The sequence below is a fragment of the Mus pahari genome, chromosome 1, assembly GCF_900095145.1.
Source record: "Mus pahari chromosome 1, PAHARI_EIJ_v1.1, whole genome shotgun sequence".
Taxonomy (NCBI): Eukaryota; Metazoa; Chordata; class Mammalia; order Rodentia; family Muridae; genus Mus; species Mus pahari.
This window is the reverse complement of record NC_034590.1, coordinates 68,848,451-68,861,019: the sequence shown is the minus strand read 5'-3', so window position 1 is coordinate 68,861,019 and position 12,569 is coordinate 68,848,451. Positions and strand designations below refer to the sequence as shown.

At 41.9% G+C, this 12,569-nt stretch overlaps 1 protein-coding gene across 1 annotated transcript in view; it reads right to left on the bottom strand.

The window, feature by feature from the left end:
- Window positions 1–499: 499 nt before the first annotated feature.
- The window catches only part of Gdpd4 (glycerophosphodiester phosphodiesterase domain containing 4), a 94,549-nt gene continuing 82,479 nt past the window's right edge, over window positions 500–12,569 (bottom strand). The window contains exons 16-17 of the mRNA XM_021206994.1: window positions 9,344–9,454; window positions 500–1,505 (exon numbers count right to left, since the gene is read on the bottom strand). Coding sequence (XP_021062653.1) covers window positions 1,468–1,505; window positions 9,344–9,454 — 149 coding nt within the window. The 3' untranslated portion in view covers window positions 500–1,467. The remainder of the gene's footprint in view (window positions 1,506–9,343; window positions 9,455–12,569) is intronic.

Genomic DNA, 12,569 nt, shown 5'->3' with positions numbered 1-12,569 from the left:
TTGAGGGCAGACAGATTGCCTGGCCCACTGACACATGGAATGATAAGAGGAGACACTTTGAGGATCAAGGCAAGGGGCTGAATGTTCTATTAACCTTGGTGGAAGGAACAGGGAAGCCTTCAGACGGGAACAGATAGCCTGTGTCTGTCAGCCACCGTTTCTGCTAGCTTGTGATTTTGCTTCCCACTGCTCTGTGAGGTATAACAATGCTATTGAGAAATAAACTCAGAGCTGCAGTGTTCACTGGAATCTTTCCGGATCTATCTCTGCGTCTTCTTTCTGCCTTTCCTCTTGTCAACCCTCACTCTCCACTCAGAGGTCTGTTTGACTCGTGCTGGCTGGCCCGGCACAATGGAGGAAAGAAACAGCATAGAACTCAACTCACTGTTGCTAACACTGGGCTCCCAAACAGAGGAGACCAAATGATTGTTCTGAGTTCGATTTTCCTGGTAAGTCCAAAGGCTATTTATTGAGTGAAATGAGATCGTGAATTGTAAACCCCAGGCATTCGGGAGCAACCCACTGCACACAGGTCAGAAAACGAGGGTGGGATGAGAGCTGTCCTGGCTCATGTCTATGCCACCTCTCCTTCCCTGGCTTAGGAAAATGTCACTGCTGCACCACCCCACAGTCTTTATCAGCCTAGGCGACCACAGAGGGGCAGAGGACACACTGGTTTCCTGAGAGGTTGCCTTTATTATAAGCTGACATGACTAGACACTCCTTCAGCAGGAAGCACAACAGAAGCATAAGGTGAGCCAGCCCTGCAAACCCAGAGAGCACCAGCTCCAGGTCCATGGCTGGGTACCACTGTTTGCCCTGGCCTGTCTCCTGAGGATCATCCCGTATCAGCTGGGCCAGAGTGCTGCTCCTGAAAGCTTCAGAGGTCTTGGTGTGAGCCTCCTTGACCACACCCTACATCACCAAGGGCAAGGTAAGGCTAAATTTTCTCCAGTGGGAGAAGAAAGATATAATTGAGGAGGAATACGCCATGTAAACAGATTCCTGGGAATGGATTTAGTTTACAGAGGTTATACTGTTGTTCAGTGAGGAGTGTGCCTAGTGATCCCCTAATCGGGAACTTGTAGGTTTGATGTGCTCTATAGGAACGCTGGTTGTTTGATATTCCCCCCTCAGGAAACATGGTACTGTTAAGGGGAGCATTAGTGATCTCACACCCCTCTTAGGACACTTTGGTGGTTCAAGGTTCCTTTTGGAAGCTCTGACATAGCATTGTCATCTTTGGGGGGTCCTTGAGGTATAGTATTCTCTTAGGGGTTACTGGTGGTATGACACTAATAACTCCCTTGGGGAGATACTAATGGCTTGATAATCTCCTTGGCAAGTCTTAGTAGAACAATGCTCTCACTGGAGGAAATTTGGTGGTTTGAGAGTCTCCTGCGTCAGGATTGCCGTGAAATGGAGAGTTTGAATATCTCGGAAGTTTGGAGTCTGGCCAGAGTTTTCCTATGACTTTTCTGTTGTAGGCCCTTTTTCCTGAAGTCCTGTGGGAGAGAGAAAAGATAAACAGATATCTCAGCTGTCACTCTCCATGCTTTTGTTTACTACATTGCGAGCTCACAGTCATCGCTTGTATGTTAGCACTGATTCCAGCCCACCACTGACTTACTCTAGACTTTCAGCCATTACACAATTCTATGCAAACCTTACAGATAATCCTCCAGTTCATCCCTCCAGGACACACAAAAGTGGTTGTGTGATACAAGGGTGCTCAGTAGGCAGTGACTGACATTGTCTTCACGTGGTCAGCTGTGATGTCATGCTCCTCAATTCCCAGCAGGATTACAAGCTGGAGGCCAGCCTGGGCTTCAGGGTGAGCTCCTGTTTCAACCTACACCTCAAAAATGAACACTTTGCCCCATCAGAATGGGAGTTTCTTGGGGGAACTTTGACTCGTTTGCTATCATGTTCCCAATACCCAGAAAAATGTCACATACTAGAGGCCTAATACACCTTGTTGGTAGAAAAACTGGTAGGTGAAGGAGCTAGGGAATTCAGAACCACCTTCAGGTAGAAAATCAACTTTAAAAGTGGGTAAAGTACAATGAAAAAAATTTTATTACAGTTATTTGAGAATTAAAAAAATATAGTGAGGAATTATGGGACCCAAATAAAGAATGTAATAACTCAAGGAAGGAAGGTTATCCCAACTGTATGTTTCCTGCAAAACACTCATTTTAGATATTAAAAACATAAATAGTGGTAAATACTTTTAAAAGGTAGGTCATACCAACACTAGAGAAAAGTCAGGGTTTCAATTAATATTATACCAAATAGATTTAAGAATCATACTATTATCCAAAGTAATAAAGGTTTTACTATTGACTTAATTAACATTCATAGTATACTCTATCCAATTATAGAATGTGTTATTTACATATATATACATGGGGAAATCTACAGATAGGCTATATTATAGGTATAAAAATAGTCACAGTAAATACAAAGGGACTAATCATTCCAATTATATTCTCTGGAAATAGGAATTTAAAGTAGAAAACAATAGCAATATTGCTGGAGAAGTTGGAGCTGTGGGTCTAGCTCAGGAATACAATGTAGGCTTAGCAAATAAAAAACAAAAACAAGAACAAAACCAAACCTGAGCTCCAATCCCAGCCTCCACTAAGAATTCCCCCAAAGACATCTGGAAAATCCCCTAATATTTGGAACAAACAAGTTCAGTTTTTCAATTATCAAAATAGTATATATAGGGTATACAGTAGCAATTCAATACATGTATGTAGTATGTAATGATCGGATCATAGTAAATACCATATCTAATTCCTCAGGTATAATTCATTTTTGCATATATTTTATTTATTTGACAACTTCATTCCTGTATACAAAGTATCTTAATCATATTCAACTCGAATTCCCTCTGTGACCCCTGTCAGACCCTCTGCAATACTTGTTTCTTTCTTAATGTCCTATTTTTTTTTTTAAAATAACCCATTGAGTCCAATTGGTCTTGCCTGCATGTGCAAGCGTGTGGAACATGGGCACCCTCTCTGAGGTCACACCTCCGTCCCCAGCAGCCATCAACTGTCACTACCTCCTCAGCTGTGAGGAGAGCCACCTAAGTCCCGCCTCTGTGTGTCGGAATGTTTACTGACCACCTTGATCTTGTTGTGTAGGTTTCTTACATGGCAATAGCTACTGGGGTCCAGAAGGCAGCATTCACAACCCCCATCCCATCCTCTGCCTCTTACAGTCTTCCTACCCTTCTTCACTGACGGTTCTGAATCTTGAGGGGTGGAAATAAATGTCTCATTCAGGGATGATCATAAATAGTTAATTATTCTCAGCACTTCGACCAATTTTGTGTCTCTGCATTAACTGTTCCCCTTCGCAAAAAGGAACTTCTGTGACCCAGGCAGAGGGTGGCACTAGTCTAGGGATATAAATGGAAATATTTAGAAGGATGCTTGACAACATATCTAACTAGGGAAACAATGGTAGTATGTTCCTCCTTTGATCCCATAAATCCTCAGACATAGGCTTTTGACCAAGTTTATAGTTGCAGGCACTTATTTCCTCCTGTGGAGGAGGCCTCCAGTGCACTCTCAGGGCAGCTGGTTACACCAATATGAGTTTATGTTAACCAGGAATATTGGTGTGTTGAATTTTTGTTGTTGTTGTAGCCCTGTCTAGCTTTGGATACGGAATAATGCTGACCTCTTAGAATGAGTTTGGAAGGGCTCCCTCCCTTTCAATTTACTGGAATAGTCTGTGAAGACGTTGTATTAGTTCTTTGGAAGTTTGGTGAAATTCAAAAGTAAAACCATTCGGACGCTGACTTTTTTTTTTTGGTTTGGACATGGAGTGTCTATACTCTCAGCTTTGACCTTGGAAGCACACCTCTGGGTGTGTTTGTCAACTACATTAGGTTAATCCAGGCAGGAAGACCTACCCTAAATGTGGGTGGTACCATGCCATAGGCCGGAGGCCAGACGGAAGGAAGCTAGCTGAACACTATCAACACATCACTGACTGCTTCCTAACTGGCCACTCAATGTGACCAGCTGCCTCAGACTCCAGCCACCACCTCTTCCCTGCCAACATGGATGGAATCCCTTGACCCACGAGCTGAAATAAACCCTTCCTCCATTGTAGAGTTTGTTTTGTCTGTCAGATATTTAGTCACAGCAACTAGAGAGTTAATACAAGAGACTTACCCTTCCAATTAAATCCCATGACTCATTCTTGTTTCAGGTTTTCTGTGTCCCCATGGTTCAGTCTTAGTGGGTCCTATGTCTAGAAGTCTGTTTCTTCTAGGCTTCCAGTTTGTTACATATAATTGTTCATTACTGCTCCAGTGAGCCCGTTCTTTCTGTGGTGCTAAGTTATGATGTTTAGCAATGTCCACTGCTATATTTAAAATATGGGTCTTTTATCTTTTCAAGAAGCTAATCTGAGCTCCCTGACTAATCTTTTAGTCTCAATTCTGTTCCATTTCTTGTCCTCTACTAACTTTAGGTTTGCTTTGTTACAGTTTTTCTAATGTCTTGAGTTTCCGCGAATAGGTTTTGATTTGTACTCTTTCTCTTTTGAAATGTGGCTATTGCTTTTTTCAAAATCCCCTCAGCACTGGCTCTGCTACACTCATGTGTTTGTTTTCATTATTGTCTCCATTTTCAAATCTTCCTCTTTGGTTTCTTCAGTAACTCATTGACTCGGTAGCATGTTGCTTCGGTCCCAAGATTTGTATTTGTACCATATCTAAAAATCCTCTTGTTAATTACAGGTTTTATTGAGGCCAAGAAAATAAATGCTATGACTTCAACTTTTACATTTTGCTGAGACTGGCTTTGGCCTAACTTCTATGAGCTATCCTGGAAAATGTCCTCTGTGTGTGGATAAGAGAAAGGTATATTCAGTATGTTAGATATGATGGTTTGCAATTCCTAGGTCTACTTGGTCTATTACAGAGTTGAATTCTAATGTCTATTGATTTTGTATCTGGATGATCTATCTGTTCATAGATGAACATGGGATGTTGTATTGGCGTCTGACCCCTTTTACTACTAATGCCAGTTGTCTGCAGTGTGTTACCCAGCACTGGGTACATATGTGTCACCCAGCACTGGGTACATATGTGTCACCCAGCACTGGGTACATATGTGTTATCCAGCACTGGGTACATATTCATTTATGATCACACTTCCTTTTCTTGGATCAATCCATTTATTTATAAGTAGCGACTTTCTTTTCAGTTTGTTTTAAAGTAATGTTTCATATAAAATAATTGTTCACTTTTTGGTTCCATTTACACGGTATGTCTTTTCCCATCCCTTCACTTTCTGCCCAGGTATCTCTTTACCAATAAAGACATTTCTCACATGCAAGCAAAACATCCAAACATAAAACACAATAAAATAGTTTTTAAAAAATTGATTTAGCCAGCCTTTCTCCTTTAAATGGAGACTTTAATCCTTTTGCATTCGAGGTCATCACTGAAAATTAAAGATACATTTCTGTCGTCTCTGGTTGTTGTATATATCATTAGACACATTTCTGGTTCTTGTATGTATCATTTTTCCTCCCTTATTCGTCTTTGTGCTCCGATGGGCTTCTGTATTTGTGGGATTTGATTTCCTTTCCCTTTCATTCATCGACTCTACTGCTGAGTTCTGTCCTTTCCATTTGTTTGGGGTTTTGTTTGTTTGTCTTGTTTTGATTTTTTTGAGACAGGGTTTCTCTGTGTAGCTCTGGCTGACTTGGAATTCACTCTGTAGACCACAATGGCCTCAAACTCAGAGATCCCCCTGTCTCTGCCTCCCAAGTACTGGGATTAAAGGCGTGCGCCACCACCGCCCAGCTTTCTGTTGCATTTCGTTCCCATTTCCTGTAAGGCTGCTCTAACAATGATGAACGCCTTCAGGTTTTAGTTATCTTGGAAGCCTGCCTCTCTCCTTTACCTCTGAAGCACAGTCTTGTTGGCCATGCTGTTCTTACTTGACATTTTTTTTCCTTTTGTGTCTTTGAACACATCACATCACGGTGATTTGAGAAAAATTTGCCCCCATAGGTTCACGAGATTGGCATTATAGGGAGGTACAGCCTTGTTGGAGGCAGTGTCCCAGTTCACTTCCTGCTGTCTGATAATCAGGCTGCGGAGCTCTCAGCCCCTTCTCCAGACCCTTGTCTGGCTGTATGATGTCATGTCTCCTGCCATGACAATAATGGACTGAGTCTCTGAAACTGTAAGCCAGCCCCAATCAAATGTTCCTCTATAAGAGCTGCTGTGGTCATGGTGTATCTTCACAGCAATGGAAACTCTAAGACACCCATTTTCTCCCAACCTTTAATGTTTCTGTTGAGAAGTCTGTTGTTAACCTTCTAAGATACTAATGCTGTTTGTTTTTTTTTTTTTTTTTACTGTTTTTAGAGATGGATTTTGTGTGTGTGTTTTGGTTTTTTGTTTGTTTGTTTGCTTGTTTGTTTTTTTGTTTTGCCTTGTTCCTTTGCCAGTTTGACTGCAATACAAATCAGAGAGGTTGGTTTTGGTCAAATTTATTAAGGTGTCTGTTGAATTTCTTGGGCCTTGTGAACAGTTTCCCCATAATTACAGCAATTGTTTTTCTGAAGGTATTTTTCATTTATTTCTTTAAAAGTGTTTTAGCTTTGATTTTATGCACACGACTACCTGAATGTATGTATGCATGATGTGTGCATGCTTGGTGCCAGCTGAGGCCAGAAGAAGACACTGAATTCCTCAGACCTGGAGTTACACGTGGTCATGAGCCACATAGGTCCTCTGCAAGAGGGGCAAGTGCTCCTAGCTGTTGGGTCATCTCTCCAGCCCAAAGAAAAGGGCTTTTCTATGCCTTCCCTCATCTCCTTTTCTGAAACACCTGTAACACATGTTTGCTTATAAAATGCTATCTCATAGATCCACAAAGTATTCTCCATTTTAAAACTATTTCAGGACTTTAATCTCAGAAATTCTTTCTTCTCTCTGATCAATTATATTGAAGTTCTTTGCCATGTCCTAAATTTTATTTCTTGAGTTCTTTAGTGCCAATATCTCTTGCTGGGACTTTTTTGTGTGATTTGTCTCCCCGATGCCTCTTTCATTCATGTTATGAACTGTCTTCTTTTTTTTTTATTATTATTATTATTTTCTTTATTTACATTTCAAATGCTATCCCGAAAGTTACCCATACCCCTCCCCCCACCTCTGTTCCCCTACCCACCCACTCCCACTACTTGGCCCAGGCCTTGCCTTGTGCTAGGTCATATAGAGTTTGGAAGACCAAGGAGCCTCTATTCCCACTGATGGCCAATTAGGTCATCTTCTGCTACATATGCAGCTAGAAACACAAACCCCGGGGGTACTGGTTAGTTCCTGTTGTTGTTCCACCTACAGGGTTGCAGCCCCCTTCAGGTACTTGGGTACTTTCTCTAGTTCCTCCATTGGGGACCCTGTGTTCCATCCAGTAGCTGGCTGTGAGCATCCATTTCGGTGTTTACCAGGCACTGGCATAGCCTCACAAGAGGCCGCAATATCAGGGTCCCTTCAGCAGTATCTTGCTGGCATGAGCATTAGTATCTAGGTTTGGTGGCTGCTGATGGGATGGACTCCCGAATGGGGTACTCTCTGGATAGTCCATCCTTTCATCTTAGCTCTAAATTTTGTCTCTGTACCTATAACCTTTCATGAGAGTTATGTTCCTTATTCTAAGGAGGAATGAAGTATCCACAAATGGTCATCCTTCTTGATTTTCTTCTGTTTTCCTTAATGTGTCTTGGATATTCCAAGTTTCTGGGCTAATATCCGCTTATCAGTGAGTACATATCTAGTGACTTCTTTTGTGATTGGGTTACCTCACTAAGGATGATATCCTCCAAATACATCCATTTGCCCAAGAATTTCATAAATTCATTGTATAAATTCATTATAGTTTCTTATCTCACTAAGAATCGAAATTTCTTTTAGCTCACTTTCTGAATTCTCTTTAGATAATCTGTTTATTTTCTTTTCCACTAGGGTCTATTGCTAGGGTGTTACCCTGCTTCTCGTGAGGAATTACAGTGCTTATTTTATCATCTTTTTTATATTCCTATAAGATATGATAGGCCAATAGCTGCCTTTATCAATATTAGACAGTGGCTTTTCTTTTTTTTTTTGAGACAGACTTTCATTATATAGCACTGGTTGACATAGAACTTGCGGTATAGACCAGACTATTTCAAAATTTGTTGCAATCATCCTGCTCCTGCCTCTTGAATACTGGGTTTATAGCTGTGTGCTACCAAATGTGGCCTATAATTGTGGCATCTGTAGAAAATGGGCTTCATTGATTAGTCTATTGTGGATACTTTGCCTTAGTGCCTGTGCCCCTTCCTTGCCTGTAATCCCCATTAGCAAAGACATGGGACATCTCAGCCTGGGATGAAGATGTTGTTAGATTGTAGCGTTAGCTCAGATGCAGCTCTGTTAGGCAGGATATTAATATCCAAGGCTCCATAAGCTGATGTTAACCGTAACATGCTAACCTGCACAGGCAACAATAGGCTAAGTTGAGAACAGGATGTTCAACTGCTCCTCAAAGGGAAGGAGTGTTGCACATGCCATTCAAGAAGGTCTGCTTGCTTATCTTGTGGGGACTCTGGAGGACAGAGCCTTTCAGGTCTGGGTTATCTCATGCCTTCAAGGCTGTAGGAGGTGCCACGCGGCTGTTTGCTGGGGACTTCTCTAAGCTGTTCAAATGCCTCCTGTGGCTTCAGAGTTGAGTGTGCAGAGCTGCAGCATAATTGCTTGGATGTTTCATGGATCTGGAGGGGCAAGGTCTCAAAGTGGAAGCATGGTATAGTCTGTGCTCTTTCCCTGGGGAAGTGCAGCAGTGTGATAACCTTATATGGTATAGTCTGAGCTCTTCCCCTGGAGAAGTGCAGCAGTGTGATAACCTTATGGTTCCCCAAAGTAGGCACAAGACCTGACAAGGCTGAAGGAGTCTGAAGAACTAAATACTTTAGTAGTCTGAAACGTGAATAAGAACTTGTAGGGCCACCTTACTACATTAGCCAACAATGACCACCTCAGTTCAAACCTTAGAACACATAAGATGGAAGAAGAGAGCCAGCCTCCATTGGTTGTCACATGGATGTCACAGGCATGCTGTGGGGCATACACACTCATACCCAACACACACACACATGGTAAATAAGTTCAAATGTAATGTGTTTTTAATGTTTTATTAAAGTAAAGGAAATTAGAAGAGATGTTAAAATGAATGAAAATGAATACACAGCAGTCACTATTTCTTCCCAAGGCTATGAATATCACAGATGAAGGAGTTTATAAAAAGGAGCAGCTTACCTATCATATTTGCAGGGGCTAAATTGGCAGACTCAGGGGCCACGTCTTGCTTCCGTTTAGAGACATCGTTATTTTCTGTTATGTCTGTTATAGTCTCTGAATGAAGTAAAACTATATATTCACAGAGGCAGGGGAAGAGAAAGACAAAAAAAAAAAAAAGCATGAAGACATTACATTCAGCTCCTTTTATAAGAGCATCAAACCTTCCTAAGAGGGTGGAGTGTTGATGCTCAATCTCTTCCCCAAATACTCACTTCTAAATACAACCACATTGGGTATTAGGCTCCCATGTTGGGATTTTAGAGGGATGCTCACATTCAAACTATAGTAAAAACATCATGTGACCATGGGGACCGTGGAAGCAGTATTAAGAAGGCTGTAGAAAAAGAGGAGCCAATCAAACCTGATGCAGGAGAAAGGACATAATGATGACAAGAGAAGAACCAAATCCAAAGCTGGGTCTCTGAAGGACAAGCAAGCTGATGACACTCTAGTTAGTTAGGCTGATGGCACTCTAGTTAGTTAGGCTGATGGCACTCTAGTTAGGCTGATGGCACTCTAGTTAGGCTGATGACACTCTAGTTAGGCTGATGACACTCTAGTTAGGCTGATGACACTCTAGTTAGGCTGATGACACTCTGGTTAGGCTGATGGCACTCTAGTTAGGCTGATGACACTCTAGTTAGGCTGATGACACTCTGGTTAGGCTGATGACACTCTAGTTAGGCTGATNATCCTGAGTGAGGTAACTCAGACCTAAAAGGACATGCATAATATGTTTTTACTAATAAGTGGATATTAGCCAAAAAAGTATAAAATATCTAGAATACAATTCACAGAACTCAAGAAGGTCAACAAGCTGAGGGGAGGTAGAGGGAGGGAGGGACCTGGGTAGGAGAGGGGAGGGGGAAAGGGGAACATAACCAGGTATGGGGGAGAGAAGACAGAAGAGAAGCCCTAAGGACCAGCAAAATGAATGGAAATATGAAACTTTGGTGGGGGGAAGGAAGGTGGGGCGACCCTCTAGAATGTACCAGAGACCCAGGAGGTGAGAGAATCTCAGGACTCAAAGGGAGGGACCTTAGATGAAATGCCCAACATGGGGAGAGGGAACTTGTAGAGTCCACCTCCAGTAGAAAGACAGGGCATCAAGTGGAGGGATGGGGTTGTCATCCCACAGTCAAAAACTCTGACCTAGAATTGCTCCTGCCCAAAAGAACTGCAGGGACAGAAATGAAGCAGAGACTGAGGGAAAGGCCAACCAGTGACCAACCCAACTTGGGATCCATCTCAAGAGGCTCCAAGGCCTGACACTATTACTGATGCTATGGTGTGCTTATAGAGAGAAGCCTAGCGTGGCTGCCCTCTGAGAAGCCCAACAAGCAGCTGACTGAGACAGAAACAGATACTTACACCCAACCATGAGACTCAAGTGGGGGAGCTCTGTAGTTGAATTAGGGAAAGACTGGAAGAAGCTGAGGAGGAGGGTGACCCCGTAGGAAGAGTAGCAGTCTCAACAAACCTGGACCTCCGAGATCTCACAGATACTGAGCCACCAACCAGGTAGCATATGCTAGCAGGTACGAGGCCCCCAGACACATACACAGCAGAGGACTGCCTGGTCTGGCCTCAGTGAGAGAAGATGCACCTAACCCTCAAGAGACTTGAGGCCCCAGGGAGTGGGGAGGTCTGGAAAGGGGGGGGCATCTTCTTGGAGACAAGGGGAGGAGGAATGGGATGAGGAACTGTGGGAGGGTGGACCAGAAGGGAGGCAATGACTAGATTGTTTAAAAAAATAATTAAAAATGTAGAATATGAAAAAAATCACTAGAACCAATGAATGAGCTTTATAAGATTTCAGATTATGAGAACAATATTGAAAATCAACTGCATTCTAGATACTCAACAATCAGCTGAAATTACAATTTTAAAATACCATCTTTAGTGGCATAAAATGTAATATTTAGAGATAGATCTGAGTTATGAAAAAATGTACAAATCACAAAGCCTTGTTAAAGAAGCTGAGAAAGTCTAAGTAAATACAGAGATGCAGGTTCAGCCCTCAGTATCTTCATGTTCCACCACTGCAGCTCCAAGCAGACAAACTATGTTAGAGTAATACACCAGACAACTGAGTATAAATACCATGCCTGTGGTGAATGTACATATTTCTTTCCCTTTGTCCATAAGCAGCACAGCATGACAAATGTTTAGCCTACCTATATCCTACCCACACTATGTTTGGTGTTACGAGTAGTGCAGAGATTATTTAAAGAATGTGGGAGGATGTGAGGGGCTGTTTGTAAAATATTAAGATATTCTACTTGAGACAGGAGCACCCATGGATTTTGATATTTTTCAATCCTCACAAATAACATGGTATGCCTGCTCTACATTTATGTGTTGTGAAAATGAACATTAAAATACCAGTTTTCTTTAAGTTACATATATTTTGACACAATTACAGATATAAACTACAAAATGCCGTTAAAATATATTTATTATTATTGCGTGTATATGCATCATCATCATCATCATCATCATCATCATCAAAGCTGATGGGACAATAAGAAGGCCATATGTCTAAAGCTGCTGGCCACCAACCCTGAAAACTTAAATTCAATCCCCAAGATTCACATGGTGGAAATAAAAAACTGATTCCTGTAAACTCTCTGACCATTTTCAGATCTGGGTAAGTCTGGCAATGATATACATTGTATACAAACATTGATGGCAATTTTGTTTATAGCCCCAAACTGGAAACAACTCAAACATCTGTTAATGTGTGAGCATGTCACTAAAATTTGATTTCTGCTGCTATAACAAAATATCCACTACTGGTACTGCATTTAAAAAGAAAAGGAGTGCCCACAATGATGCCACCATCTGCTACCAGACTCCTCTTTCTTTTTATAAAATATTAATCTAGTTGTATTGAAATGCACCTGGTATCCAATATAAATCCAGCTGTCTTTTTTTATTACACATTTTCTTTACATTTCAAATGTTATCACCTTTCCTAGTTTTCCCTCTGAAAATTCCCTATCCCCCCTCCCCCTACTCCCCAACACACCCACTCCCATTCCTGGCCCTGGCATTCCNCTATACTGGGGCATAGAGCCTTCACAGGACCAAGGGCCTCCCATTGATGACTGACTAGGCCACCCTCTGCTACATATACTGCTAGAACCACAAGTTCCACCATGTGTTTTCTTTGATTGGTGGT